General features: G+C 40.3%; 2 protein-coding genes across 4 annotated transcripts; one reads left to right on the forward strand and one right to left on the reverse strand.

Annotated features, from left to right (window-relative positions):
- Positions 1 to 388: 388 nt before the first annotated feature.
- Positions 389 to 11225, forward strand: ints6l (integrator complex subunit 6 like). Of its 3 annotated transcripts, XM_026357709.1 has the most exons (19): positions 390 to 683; positions 809 to 886; positions 974 to 3301; positions 3952 to 4101; positions 5096 to 5185; positions 5383 to 5566; positions 5694 to 5822; positions 6095 to 6258; positions 6467 to 6619; positions 6853 to 6985; positions 7445 to 7539; positions 7651 to 7761; positions 8276 to 8491; positions 8615 to 8741; positions 8820 to 8962; positions 9087 to 9318; positions 9413 to 9793; positions 9909 to 10002; positions 10311 to 11225. In XM_026357709.1, exons 4-19 carry the CDS (start codon positions 3982 to 3984, stop codon positions 10411 to 10413), a joined length of 2475 nt encoding a protein of 824 aa, XP_026213494.1. In that variant the 5' UTR covers positions 390 to 683; positions 809 to 886; positions 974 to 3301; positions 3952 to 3981; the 3' UTR covers positions 10414 to 11225. The 3 variants fall into 3 exon arrangements, with proteins under 3 accessions (XP_026213492.1, XP_026213494.1, XP_026213493.1); XM_026357707.1 differs by lacking the exon at positions 974 to 3301 and having other exon boundaries at positions 389 to 683; XM_026357708.1 differs by having other exon boundaries at positions 974 to 4101.
- A 1759-nt stretch (positions 11226 to 12984) lies between these two features.
- Positions 12985 to 15315, reverse strand: mmgt1 (membrane magnesium transporter 1). The gene is made up of 4 exons (XM_026357086.1): positions 15198 to 15315; positions 14812 to 14864; positions 14602 to 14705; positions 12985 to 13844 (listed from the first exon to the last, which is right to left on the reverse strand). Exons 1-4 carry the CDS (start codon positions 15274 to 15276, stop codon positions 13688 to 13690), a joined length of 393 nt encoding a protein of 130 aa, XP_026212871.1. The 5' UTR covers positions 15277 to 15315; the 3' UTR covers positions 12985 to 13687.
- Positions 15316 to 15343: the final 28 nt, after the last annotated feature.

The following is a 15343-nucleotide window of genomic DNA, read 5'->3' on the forward strand; positions in this document are numbered from 1 at the left end:
AAGAGGAGAGAGAGAGAGAGAGAGAGAGTGGACGGTGGGAGTGCGAAGGAACTGGCAAGTGATTTCAAGTCTATGACAGTCTATATACAGCTATAACAATCACTTGTCTCATTCCAAGGCAGACAGACGAGCTACATTATGGTTAGGAACACACACATTTCCAGCACGTACAGGGAGCCACAGAGCGCGGTCTTGAACATCCGCCCGTGCAGCACATACACAAACACGGGGCGTGGGCGGAGGTCCAGTGGACTGGAGCCGTCTCCACCTCGTTATATATTGATGTAGCGACGGAGGGGGCGTGGTCAGTGGAATGGGCCTCAGCAAATGGCGTCGCGGCGGAGGGAGCGGGGCGTTCCGTTCGGTTAGGAGCAGAAGTTGAACAGCGCGAGCCGAGACAGAGCTCTAGAAAGGCAGATAGAGAGAGGGCAGAGGCAGCGGCCCTCTTCTGGAGGGGGGGCTTATTATAACAAATATATGCACACATGTGTGAACTGTTTGGCCGCACGATAGGTTCATATGTGGAGAACAATTATTTTAGAAAAGCATACCACCGCGGCTTTACATTTAAAATGCCTATTTTACTTTTCCTGTTAGACACGTCCGCCTCTATGAATCAGCGCACTTATTTGGGTACGACGTATCTGGACGTTGCTAAAGGCGCGGTTGAGGTCTTTATGAAGGTAAAGAATGATTTCAACCCCGACTTTTTTCAGCAAGTGTGCAGCTTTGGTGAGCTTACGGTTCCGTGGGCAAGGTCGCTCGAAATTAATATATGTTGTTTTGGTTTTCTTTTTTTTTTTGACAGCTGCGTGCCCGAGACCCGGCTAGTAGAGGCGACAGGTACATGCTAGTTACATTCGATGATCCACCATACGGAGTGAAGGTAATTAGCAACTGATAGAATTTTTACATATGATAAGTCGAACGTATTTTTCTGTCAGTGAGACTTTATTGTCCTTCTGGTTTGTAGTCAGTGCTGGGCGGCATCCCGGTGGCGAACAAACGGCATTTTTTGCTCCAAATACCCGCAGACCCGGAGCTGCACTGCCTCCTAACTTCCAGCGGACATTTTGCTTTTGTGTTGAGAAAAGTCTCGGGCGTTGAGATGGAGGCGGAGAGATTTATTATCGCTTATGACGTCGCTTTTTTTTTGACAATGTAATGCTTAGATTGGTCGAGGGTCCCGCCAATCATTCTCTACCCCTCCCCTTGTATCATCCACGCCTTACCATTGGTCAATATAGGCTGGAAGTTGATAAGCCCTCTTCATCATGAGATTTTTTTTATTATTATTTTTATGAGTTCGCTAGAAGAAAATTGTCATTATTCATATGATAATTAATTTGTCATGTCGACACTATGGGCATTATGACAACATTCAACCATATCAAGTTTTCACACACATAACCAGGCAAACAGCACATGCAACCTGTGAATCACTGCAATAATTGCATGGGTTTGATGTCAGTGAAGCTATCCTCAACACTAATCTATTGACTTGTTTTATGACCTGGCACACATCTCTCTCTGAGCTTTTAAAGCCCAATAAAAAGCGATCCTAAGTACCCACATGAACCCCCGAAGTCCCTGATCTGCTTCAGAGACTGGTTTGTGTTAGAGATCTTACAGCTTGCCAGACTATCAGCAACCAACATTCTACTTCTCTCAACTCAATATGCAATTACTCCATCCCATGACATTAACCTATGAAGAGCGAAGAAATATAAAACAAATAGCTTTTCTTGTATAATAGTATATTTATTTACATGTATTATGATTGAACTACAATATACACAGCAAGAACTTGAAAGTAATGAACTGCTTAATATTTAAGATTTTAAACACTAATATAAAGTCATATGCTGCTGTATATAGTGCTTGCAATTACTAGTTAATACAGTTTGTATAACACACTTCAAAGATTACTCAGTGTGTTGTGCCGCACAACCTCAACAGCAGCTTTTTAAACAGCCGCAGAGACAATAATACAGTCTGTCTAATAATAACTGAATATATATCTATGACAGGCTCAATTCAGTATGGGGATACACATCTGATCATCATACAAGCAAGAAAAAGGGAACTGTTTAAATAATTTAATATGTGCTCGGAGAATGTAAGAAAATTAGTTGGAAAATAGAGCTTTTAATTAATACAGGCAAGTCACTATGATTTATGTATTCAATTATACTTTTAACTAGTCTATTATTAATATTTGTCTCTTGCAGAGCTTCTTACTTTGAAGCTATTTTAATTCATCTTTAAACCATACATTAATATTAATGAGAATGTTTTTTGGTTTGTTTGTTTTTTGCATCATTGTGCTAATTGAAACCTTAGTTTTGATAGCTTGAGAGTAATGACTTCCTCTTCTCAAACAAAATTTGAAAAATTATTCAGAATTTTATTGAACTACATTTAATGCATGTCTCACATTGTGTCTGTTTTAGAAACATTCACATTTAATTTAAACATAGCTACTGTACACCACAGATTAACCAATTAATTCATGTAGGGGTCTAGCTCAGTATTAGTTTTATATCTGACCTCCATAATAAAACAATCAAATGGACCATAAATAGACCATTTTAAACTCATTGCCCAAGTACATTATTATTTATTTTCTCTATTGCTGCAGGCCTGTGTATAGGACTGGGGTCATGACAAAATGTTATGAGTGGATACGATGAGTAGATATGAGTGATTCATATGATGCTTCCTACTTTTCTACTTCAGTCATTGACCTCGCTGTATTTACCAGTCCAGATCACTGAGATACTCTTGTGTATACAATGTTTTTGCCAAAAAATTCAGGATCTAATTGCCCTCCCTCACATAAAATCATCCAGGTGCTGCTATGTCAAGTGCTTTTCCCTTGTTACAAAGTCTTGTCCTCAACTCTGCACCTTCCTGCTTTTCCTCTTGTTGTGTTTGTTGTCTGCCTGCTTTGTGTATGCTGCACTATGATCAAAGGACAAGTCTATACTGAATAAGGCGACTCTGATTGCAGAGTTACAAGCGCAATAAATTGTTGATGTAGTAGGAGAGAGAGGAGGTTGGGTGGGAAGAAAATAGAAATATTCTGTAGTCTGAATTATTGAATGCAAGCTAAGCCTTACATTTCTGCTGGCCTACACAATGATCTGTGTCTCGGTTATCACTTCGTGTGTGTTTCTACTTTCATTTTGCCTCAGCAGCGGTGAGGATGCTTGTATGACTGTATAATATTTATGTAACGTCATTCATGTAACACTCTGCTCTTTCCTAGAAATTCCACCCATGATAATCCTGTGTACAGGTCCGATTCAGAGCATTCATGCTAACACTGGCACTACAAGCTTTTTCTTAGTCTTACTCCCCATCTCTCTTTGTCCCTGTCTTTAGCCTCTCTCCCTGCCGCTTCAGATAAAGGAAGTTGTAAGCTTGCAGGTCATCCTTAGATTAAGCATGAAGCTGCAGCAGTAAAGTAATTGATCCAGCTGGACAAAAGTCCAAGAGCATTTACACAACCCACATCCTCTCTCATGGGAGCATATCTCCGTCAGAGAGGACAAGGCAGCAGTAGGAAGTGTATTTTTGGATGCTTGTTGTGTATGAAATTAGACTATTTCCTAAAAAGCAGCACGTAGCTCAAGTGTGGGGGTGAATTTCCTCAATATTATGTCTATTATATTGAGCTTGACATTACCTGATCTCATTTTATGGTTACTAATGCTGCTGAGTGTCAGTGGGTTGCTATGATCTAATTTCCTCTTACCAAAGGTGACAGTCATAGTTTGACAAGGATTAGTTTGTGTCATTGCCAGTGAACAAAACTCTTTCTGGTTTTTCTTTGTAATTACACAGTGTGGGTGTCTGTGGGTCTATTTTGGTTTGTGGGTATTCACCATGGATCTTCCCTGCTACTGTGTTGGATGACTGTTTTCTGTCATTCTCTGTGTTTTTCAGGCAGGCTGGAAGGAAAATCATGCTACATTCATGTGTGAGCTGAAGAACCTGCAGGCATCTGGGCTGACTACACTAGGTCATGCTCTTCGCACAGCCTTTGACCTGCTGAACCTCAACCGCCTCGTCTCAGGCATTGACAACTATGGACAGGTATTTCACTTAAATATAATTTCAATGTGATGGTCATTATAATTATAATGAGATAGAATATCGGCTACTGTCTTAAGTTACTAAGCTAGTCAGGATGGTGGTCATTGGCAAAACTGTAACTGTAACTGTCATGTTTTTGCTACATAGTAACATAGTAATGACGACTGCAGTAATCCTGGATAAATCCTATTTTTGTATGAATTGGCATTGGCAGAAAATTCAAGTCATAAATAACGGGTAAGCAGAACTAGAGGTCACAGAAGAAGGCTTGGAAATGAGAAAAAATTAATGTAGTGTCTAAAGTGGTAGAATTCACTTGCCTGTGAGCACTTCACAGCTAATACCAAAGTAAAAGATTAAAATGAGTGACAGAATATAAACCAGCATGTTTTTGATAAAGCCAAACACACACACTGTGGGGGATTCTCATTGAAATTAAGGTTTTGGTGTGAGCTTAACAAGACTTTCAGATGGCTTCTTTTGATTCTGTTACGTGGAGACAAATAATAATAATAATAATATTGTCGTTAGATGCCTCTGTCTTGTCTCAGTTAGCACTCTCATCAGCTCCTCTTTTACTTTTTACTATACTCAAGTAATGACACAGAATTGTGTAACTCTACTTAGGCACTGTGTGTAGTGGAATTAGACCGACCCCTACCGCACAGTGGTACAGGCTGCTGTCCTTAATGAGTAACACAAGGACACTCTGCTGCTTGCTGATGCATTTTGACACAAAGCAAAGATTACAATCTGCAGAACACATAATGGTTTCCAGTGGGTTATCACAAACGTGCTGCTCATACTCATGTTTAAGTTGACCTCTGCTTGATTTCATCTTTTGCTATTACTGTAAGTGTCAGCGGGACCAACTACACAGAGCCCACAACAGTGTTCTTGGCCTTTCTGTACAGAGAATAAGGTAGAAGGGAGACTAGAGGTCATTGTTTGCCTGGACCTGGATTTAATTGGTGAATGTTTATTTTCCTCTTAGGGCCGTAACCCCTTCTTCCTTGAGCCATCCGTGATCATCACTATCACTGATGGGAACAAACTTACACACAGCTCTGGAGTGCCAGAAGAGGTGAGGACATAAAAAATGCAGCAGTACCACTACACAGTGTACCACTGATAATGTCAGCTGTTTAATAAAATATGTATGTCATCATTTCAGATTTGTAATGACATCAACAGTAAGGTTTAGAAAAAGATTGACCAGTGACCTTATTTTCCATTCTGTCCCATTATCTTTGCCTTTCTGTGCCCCTGTCTGCTGTCCAGCTGCACCTGCCTCTGAACTCTCCTTTGGCAGGCAGTGAACTGACCAAAGAGCCCTTTCGCTGGGACCAGCGTCTGTTTGCGCTGGTGCTGAGGCTGCCAGGAGCAGCCACACCAGACAACGAGCAGCTTGGTAGCGTCCCCACAGACGAGTCTGCTATCACCCAGATGTGTGAAGTCACTGGAGGTTGAGCATTTCTTTTTATACTTTGGTCCCCTAACATGGCTCCTGTATTCCTAAACTCTGTGTTGGTAGCAATAAATGATTTATTCCTGTATATTTGTTCATTATTCTTCCTGCTTTTTCACCACAGGGCGATCATACTGTGTGCGAACACAGAGGATGTTAAACCAGTGTCTGGAATCTCTTGTCCAAAAAGTTCAGAGCGGTGTTGTCATTAATTTTGAGAAGACTGGGCCGGATCCACCTCTTGTTGGCGAAGGTGAGTGTTTGGGTTAGAACAGTTACAAACAAATTCTTGTCTATTCCAGAGCCCTGTCAAGTGCATACGCATGAATCATTTATCCTATGACCTCTAAAAGAACAGTTTATAACACTTCTGAGCCATCACATATCATTTTTACACCCAAAAGAGAAGTGGGTGCAGTTTCTGGCTCAGACAGTAGTCTAGTAGTAGGAGACAATTTGACTCCATTTATTAGCATTTGACTGAGAAAAGATTAGTTTTTTTTATCTTAAGCTTTTGTTTCACAGATACCTCTATGGAATCAGGTCGTCCTGCATCATCCTTCAGCCCACAGCTGTGGCACAGTTGCCACAAACTCATATATGTGCGACCAAACCCAAAGACCGGGGTACCAGTTGGGCATTGGCCCATACCTGAGTCCTTCTGGCCGGACCAGAATTCTCCTACACTGGTAAGACAAGACAGGTGTAAAAATATTTAAGCAGCACCTTCAGTGTTTTGTTCATCTCAGATTATGTTGCTCTTTTACTGTACTCTCTCTTTTATTTTTCTGCCTTTCTAACTTATATTGGCCGTCATATCTTAAAAACACTGCATGTTTATAAAAAATATAATTATGTCTAACAAGTTCTTCAACTATCTCCATCTCTTGTTATTAGCCACCTCGATCTGCTCATCCTGTGGTGCGCTTCTCTTGTGTGGACTGTGAGCCCATGGTGATCGATAAGCTTCCCTTCGACAAGTATGAACTGGAGCCCTCGCCGCTTACCCAGTATATTCTGGAAAGGAAGTCACCACACATGTGTTGGCAGGTAGAATATTCACTACCATCAGCTGTGTTAGCTTGTTTTTACTGTCACTGGTGTTGCCTCTGTGATTTTTCTGAAAACTAGAAATAATCACATTCTTAATACAAAATATCTTTCCATCCTTCTGGAGTTGAGTGAACCAGCTACTTAGCACAGATTTACAAAGATCCCCTGAAGTTTAGTTTCTCAATGACAAAAACGTTATTTGACTCAATCATTTTTCTTGTTGTCGTCAGGTGTTTGTGAGCAGCAGTGGGAAGCAGAATGACCTGGGACACCCATTTGGCTACCTTAAAGCCAGCACCACTCTCACCTGTGTCAACCTGTTTGTCATGCCTTACAACTATCCAGTGCTTCTCCCACTTCTTGGTAAGACATATGACAGTAAACCATTTCTTTAAAGTGGCCTCAAAACTTCTAGGTCAGTAGGTCTGCGCTGATATTGAATTCAAAAAGCCTTCCTTTTCTGGGTCACTTCATCATCTGAAATCGTTTTTCTTCAGTCTTTTTGTATTTAGCAACGTAGATATACACACAAACATAATCACAGATATAAGGGGCTATAACAGGGTAACACTATATACAGGTAATGTTTAATAATGTACTGCAACAGATAAATATTTTTGGCACATATGGCATTTTGATCTGTAAAGGGTATTGTCACGTATATGTTGATGCTTGTTCTAGACTCACCACCTGAATACTGATGTGTGTTCACCAGTCAGACCCGCAGCAGGAGGAAGCGCTGCAGATAGATGGCTGACTGGTCACTGACACAAAAGGTTAAATCTTTTCTCAGACATCCTGCTCTTCTTTTTCTCCTTTCAGATGATTTGTTTAAAGTGCACAAACTAAAACCAAACCTCAAGTGGCGACAGGCCTTTGAAATGTACCTGAAGACAATGCCTCCATACTACCTCTTGGTAAACTAATTCTGTGTCACCTATGCTGCTTGTAGTAAATGTTCAGTTTATGGATTTACATGTTTTTGCATATGACTGACATGTACAATTATCCTTGATGTCTTCTGACAGCCAATAAAAAAAGCGTTGAGGATGATGGGTGCGCCTAATCTTATTGCGGACACCTTGGACTGTGGCCTGAGTTACAGTGTCATCTCATATCTAAAGAAGCTCAGCCAACAGGTAGAGACTCATGCACAGACATTTTCCTAATATCATTAAAGCAGTGTGATCAGTAAAGATGTCGTAGTGGAAAAAACCCCAGGCTGTGATACACAGCCAGTGTGTTCATCAGTTGTTAAACTGATGAGAAGACAATCAAGAGGTTTTAATATAAAGTCTTACAGCGGGTAACAGCTTAGGTAGTTAGTTGTTATGCCCTAATTCATACAGTATATGTGTTTTATTATGATTCTTTAAAAAAGTTTAATTTAGTCAGTGACTTTTGTAATCAGAAGTAGATATTGAAGTGTGTTTGACATAATTTTAAATAAAACTAAACAAGATATGTGAGTATATATGGCATATTGAAATGAGCCTTTAGAAATAAATGATCTATAATAAATATCAAAAAATAGCAAGAACAAATTAGAAAACATGTTTCCTAAAATGTCTAAATGTGTTTCTTGTCCCACATAATATTCATTGCTAAAGGAGTGAAACGTAATGTTTTTCTTTTTGTTTTGTTGGAACAAAGGCAAAGATCGAATCAGACCGTTTAATCGTATCTGTGGGGAAGAAGGCTCCCCAAGAAACTGGCATAAAGGTGAAGAACCATTCCAGCTCTCTCTCTCTGGCCCACCGGCGAGACTTTAAGCAGCTGCTGCAGAGAATCACAGGGGAGGTCCCTCTGCGCGCAGTAGACATCAACTTCAAAGAGTTTGCTGGCTTTCAGATCGCCCTGCTCAACAAGGTAAATTTAGGACAGCGCTGACATTTCTGAAAAGTGTTATGATGTTTATGTGGGTGTTACAGAAAAGAACAGGGCAAGTACAAAAAATGGTTCCATCAACTAGATATTATGATGTGTTGACAGGATGTAAAACCTCAAGCTTATCGAAATGCCTATGACATCCCAAGACGGAATCTTCTAGATCATCTTACCCGAATGCGCTCCAATTTGCTGCGGACGTCGCAGAAACTGATCCGAGGCCAAGACGAAGGTATATTATCCAAACCCAAATCCAGTGTAACTTTTTCACTATTTTATTAAAACTAATGAAATCTCCTGTGGCCGTTAGACTATCTGCACAGTATCCCCGTGGCTCAGATGGGAAACTATCAGGAGTACCTAAAGATGATGCCGTCCCCTCTGAGAGAGATTGACCCTGACCAACCGAAACGCCTACACACATTTGGGAATCCTTTCAAGCAGGATAAGAAGGTACAAATATGTCAACTGAAATCTGTTTTATACAAAATAAACGAGTCTGTATTTAATATTAAGATCTTCATCTTTTTGATATATTCCCTCACATATTTATCTCTATCTTACATATTTATCTCAGGGGATGATGATTGATGAGGCAGATGAATTTGTAGCGGGTCCTCAAAACAAGAAACGAGGAAACTCCAGTGACTCCAACTTGGGTGTTACTTTGAAAAGAAGGCGGAGTATGTCTCCGTTGCTGCGGCGACCCCAGACTCCACCAGGGAACACCAACCATGTGATGGTGGGAAAGAGTCCAGCAGGAGTTCCAGGGCAGCAGAACCTCATCAAACCAATCCCACAGCACAAAGGTAAGACCATCTGCATTATGTGCGCTCTTAATTGTACTTTTTTTTGCCTAAATGGAAAGGAGATTGTTTTAAATCTTGGATGTGACGTCCATAGGAGTGGACAGCAACAATGTGTCGGTGACAGAGAGTAACGGCGATGTGGTTGTTGGGCCTGACTCTGCGGAGATCTGGCCCGTTGAAATGGAACCCGCAGCAGGAAACCCAACTTCACTGAGCCTGGAGGACAAGGCTGGGTTGGGAGCAGTGGATCAAGGAGAAGATGCCAACACGACGGAGGAGAGACTAGTGGAAGATCATGTAGTAGAGCAGCCGCTGGAGGAGAAACACAACTGTGAGCGGCTGAGTCCGCAGAGCCCGCTTGAGGACACTGAATCTGACCCTGCAGTGCTCGAGACCATATTCATAGCCCCACTAGACGGCAGCCAAGCAGAACTCCGGACGCGGGTCATTAAGGAGGTCCGCAAACCTGGGCGAAGTGAGTATGAGCCACGCAGTGTGTTACGTTGCATTGCTTTTGATTAGAATCTGTTGAAGTTAAATGTTGAATTATATTAAAAAACAGTTTCTTCACCTGTGTATGTTTTTCTCAGACTATGAGGCAATACTTAGACTACTGCAGCAGGTAAAAGGACCACTTAATGTTCAGAGGTACTTCATCCAACATGCCATCAAAGAGGCCGTCAGGTAAGAAGCTGTGACTCATTTTTAGTATCCTGTTTAATACTGTCTCTGACACACATCTGTTAAACTCTGCCATCAAAACCCCTTGTCACTGCAGTCACATTATACTGTAGACTTTATGTGTGTAAAACACTGCAGTTATTAACAATGACTCATAACCACATTTCATAGGCTTTTAAAGCAGGTTCACCCACATAAATGTCTCCTGGCTTGCTCTTAGAAGCATGCTCACGTCACTTAAACTTTCTGAATCATTATTATACTCAATTTATTTCCCTGCTTGTTCCTAATTTCTTTTGCATCTGACCCAGGTTCAAGAAGCGGGTTCTGATCCAGCAGCTAGAGGCCGCCCTTGCTCAGTTGGAGGCAAAGCATGAAACGTGTTCACAGCTTCCCAATGATCACGGCAGATAGTGATGCCACTTCTTCGCTTTGTTACTCAACTATATTCTGTTGACTGTTGGATATCACCACCATAAAATAGATGTCCTTGTTGGGGAACATGGGAACCAGAAGTGAGGAAAGTACAAATGCACTGATAGTAGATGCTCTTACGGTTCCTGTGCCGTTACATGACATCCTGTTAAAGGCGCACAGTGAGGGGTTTGAGTGGAGGATACAGAGAGGACAGATCCTCTTCATATTGACAGATGCCTTAAACATTCATATGGCTTTTGTCTGTATTGGCACATTGTTCCATAGCCACACACACACACACACACACAAACACTCCATTAGACAGACACAATAAGCCAACAGATCCTTAAATGACAGAGCAAGAGATAGACAGGAGAAATCCTGTTGGTCTTCAATAACAGACCTTTCTTCAGCTGGTCTGAAAAGCGTTTGTAAGACTGCAGCAGTTTTTTTCTATGAGTAATAAAAGTAATGTAAGCTGAAAGGAGATGTTTGTTCCTCCCAGATACACCTCACATTTTGAGTGTTAAATCTGCATTAGGAATGCACTGATGTTAATAGTGTTATCTAATGTTCCCCCATTCCTACCAGGTAACACTGATAGGAATTAGTATTAGGGTTGGGTGACATGAATAAAAGCTATGACCATGAAATTTAATTCTCCAAAAAGTCATTTGATAAAAGAAAAGAAGAGTTTGCACACCAAACTCATATTGCGCAGTGAAGAAGGCGTAACTGAAATGTTTCTCCCGTTCTGTCCTGGTGCTGACCTGTAAGTTTCAAATAACTATGAAAAGATTTCCTGCAGAGTTAACTGTGAAAACCTTGCTTTTCTTTTATTTATTTTTTTTCATGAATGAAGTCCGATTGAACGTAGACCAGACCTTCTCTTTGCTTTTTGTTTTTTTTATTGATTTTGGTGGAGCAAGATGTTCTCAACCTCTGCATAAAGATTTTACTGAGAAACCAGTAAAAGATTAAAAAAAACAAACAAACCCAGAAGGAAACATGTATTTTCAGCTCAGTAGAATATTATTTCTATTCACTTCATTCAAAAATCTTTTATATTCAGAAACGACACATTCGAGAATGAGGTACCCACGTGTAAGTTGTGTAGCAAAATCTCTTTCCGTCATCTCATAGTAGATATTATCATGTTGCCCAACCCTACTTAGCTTTTGTAGTCAAAAAAATGTAACTTCAATTAATCTAACTTCAGGTCATTTTCAAGTGACTTTTAAATGTTCATGTTGGGTCCATTTGGAGTTGACAGTTGTGATGACGCATTCATGGAACCATACTTCATCATCGGTCAGAGATACTGTAGATGAATCGGGGTCTGGGACATTACCGTGTGTCCCGGTGTGTCCTAACACATAAGACACTCGTGTTTACTGGTTCAGTGACTGGGCATCAATCTCCTCTTACCTGCCACCACAGCAGTAGAACACACACAAATCTCCACAGCACCACAAACACTCCCATTCATTCCCAGAGCTCGCTGCTGAGTCAGGCTCCCTCCGCTGCTTTTTACATAAACCCACAGCACTCCTCCTTTGTTGTTGTTTATACGACTGATGTACACTACTTTGTAATGTTCATAAGGAATATAGATTATTTTTGTGAATTTGTTTATTTCAGAGTATAAGAAATATTTTAAAAGAAATGTTTGAAGCCAATTTTTTAAACAGTTAAATACATATACAAAGTGGAAAGTTTTATGAACCAACTTTTTTTTAAACAAAACAAAAAAATAAACTACAAATAGGATGGTGGCTACTGTTTTGTGTGTCTGTGTGTGTATTACTACCTTTAAGGGATGTTCAGTAGCTATAGTTAGCTGCACACACATATAAATTCTGTTATAGACCCTTGGTTTTGGAGGGGTCAGATATGGACAAGTATGAACAAGTGAATTTTCTCCCACCATATTATGCTACAGCTTTAGTCTTCTTGGATCTGTTACTTCTTAAAACAGTGAAGACTTCACTTACCTCGTCACCAGTTGCACGTATCCACAGGCCATGATCATTTCAACCAGGGTGATTTGGTTGAAATGATGAAAAAAATTGGGGATTTTAAAATGGACAACAGAAGAGTCATTTTAAGATCAGAAAGTGTTTTATTCAAGAAATTTTGTGTTCTTTTATCCTTTGCATTTAAAATCAACAAATCCACTTGTAATACACATAGTTTTATTATTTTCATCTAGAACATTCAGCTCAAAGTAAGAGGGAACATAGACATAAAACACTCACAAACTGAACTGTAAACAGCATGAGAAGGGTCCTAGAAAACTCACTGACACCTAGAGGCCAACATCGAAAACTGCAGCTCCTCTAATCAGCTGGAAATTCTTGTGATGCTGCAATCCAGCAGCAAGGTCAAAGATATAACAGATCTGCAATCAGTCGTGTTTAATAAGAAACTGGTTTCTTAAAATGTATTTAAAAAGATTGCAGGATGTTAAAAAAAACAGACATTTCATTTTCATTGTTTTCTCTGCAGCTGTTTGTCTGGGAAAAACAGTGGAACAGCTGTCAGGAAAAAAAAGAAACTGACACCTTGTAAAATCAGTACGCCTTTTTATTAAATTAAAAACAATCTGTTGAATCTTAACAAAATGTAAAATGAAGGAAAAATAATCTTCACCCAAATGAATGTACCATACCTTTCTACTTCATGTTAGTGTTCACAGTATCATTAGAACAGTTGTCTAATGGTTTCTGTTCTCACATTTGTCACCTTGAGTTGATTTCATGTGGCATAAATCAAACCTCTTTCTTGCATACATGATGTACAAATGAGCCTTTATGCCCCTAGGAAATAAAAGGTCCTCAGGTCATACACACACATTTCATTCAAATTGTTGCCAAAGTAGCTGCTCAAGACTGATGTGTGGCTGAAATGACACAGTAGCGAAACGGGCGTTTGCATGGCCGTCATACAAAGGATACACAAAGGACAGCAAAATCCCAGTTGGGTATAGAAGGGAGGAAAACGGGGTAGATGTCTCAGTGTCTTAAGACTCCAAAGCATTTACATATTGTATATACAAACAAATCTGCATGGAAAAACTGTTGGGTTGGCACAGTCATTGTTCAGTGTGGTGGCGACCACTTCTACGAGATGCATGGTTGGACAGCATGTTAGTTTATGTACAAATACAAATGAAAGTAGAAGAAGTTGAATTCTCACTCTGCTCTCTCAGTCTAACAAAAACAAATCTAATCTGACGCTGACAATGTTACAGGCAGGAAAAAGACCAGTCTCAGTGCAAGTGCTCCAGCTTGCGTAGCCGTATGGGGTTTGGAAGAGCTTGCTGGTTGCGTGCAGAGGACGGCTCCTCCTCCGGCGAACGGAACAGGACCCGACCGCGGTGATTGAAAAGGTAAAAAGAAGGATGGTTCCTCAGTGTATCAAATGTTCTGAGGGGAAAAAAAGAAGAAAGTTATGAACCACCTGGTAATATATAATAATCCATTTTTCAGGTGTGACTAACTCCACTTCAATGGGAGGAAGCACAGACACACACAAACACACCCCTATATGATGTACAGGGTAACATCCTCCCTTTAAGAATTAAAACAATACATGGGAAAAGATCTGCAACATGAAAAAGCACAAACTAAATTGAATCTGTGGCACATTAAAACATGTGGATAATTTAAAATATAAAAACACAATTTGGAGTCCAGCGTCTCTAATGTGGTTCAAGGTAATTATCTCCAGAGAGGCAATTTGGTTCACAGCCAGCACAATAAGATAATAAACACAACAACAATAACAACAATGGATCATTTCATTTGTTTGTTTATCAACTGATTTGTTACATCTGAAAATATTAAGAGTTTAGACTGCTGTAGAACAAAACAAGCAAACTAAAGCAAACATAATATATGTCCTCTGAGAAACTATCAGAGAGAGAGCATCCTCCCCCTCCAATTTCAATTCTCTTTAATAATAATAATAATAATAATAATAAAAAAGTGCTGAACAACCCCTGGATGAATGTGTACAAAGAGTACAGCAAACAATAAGAGAGGAGTAGTGTATCTCTGTGGACACGCTTCAAAGTAATGTTCCTATAAATGCTGCTGAGGTGTTGAAGTACACGCTTCCCCTGTGAGGACATAAACAACTACATTATCAGGGGAGTTCATGCTTCAGGGTGGCTCAACTTACTTGTTTTTCAGCTCTGATGAGGCATCCATGTCTTTGAACTCTCCAGCAATGTGAACTATACCATAACAGGTCATCACAAACGATAACAAGGTCTGTAATACAATCTGAGGAGAGAAAGAAAAACACGATAATAGAAAATAATAATTAGAATTTTATATAAAATTAAAGCAAAAAGAAAAAAAAGTCAACATTATAAAGAAAGTCACCCACATCAATTGGTAGTGTCTCATTTTCCTTCTCTGTGAGGCGCATGTAGGATCGATCTGAGGGGAGAAACGTATTTTAGTCTCTTTAAGTAAAACGCATTTGCACTGTAACAGAAGAAGCTAAGCAGCATGTGTTAAAATGTAAGATTTTAATCACCCTAAGCGCAATAGATCGCTGGATCAAGTGCAACATCTCAGCCTTTAAACCTTGGCTACTCATTCAGAGCTGCGCTGCCATCTACATGTAGTTAGCATCTTGTTGGCTAAGCTAGCTGTTGGCCCGAGAGGCCCAACCTGCTGTGTTATCAACCTGCTCGGTGACCACAGACTCCCGGTGAAATAAACAAAGACGTCGAGACAGGTGTCTTCGGTCCCTGCATTGAAACTTACGCTGTGCCGCCGAGAAAGCTGCATGAGCTAAGGCAAAAAGTCCGACGCCGACAACACCTTTCCAAAACGACGAGGCCATCTTGAATCACGGCGACGAGGGTCTGTGTGCAGTGTCGTAAACCACTGTCGTAAACCAGTGTCGTAAA

This window comes from Anabas testudineus, chromosome 10, assembly GCF_900324465.2.
Source record: "Anabas testudineus chromosome 10, fAnaTes1.2, whole genome shotgun sequence".
In the NCBI taxonomy this organism is placed as follows: Eukaryota; Metazoa; Chordata; class Actinopteri; order Anabantiformes; family Anabantidae; genus Anabas; species Anabas testudineus.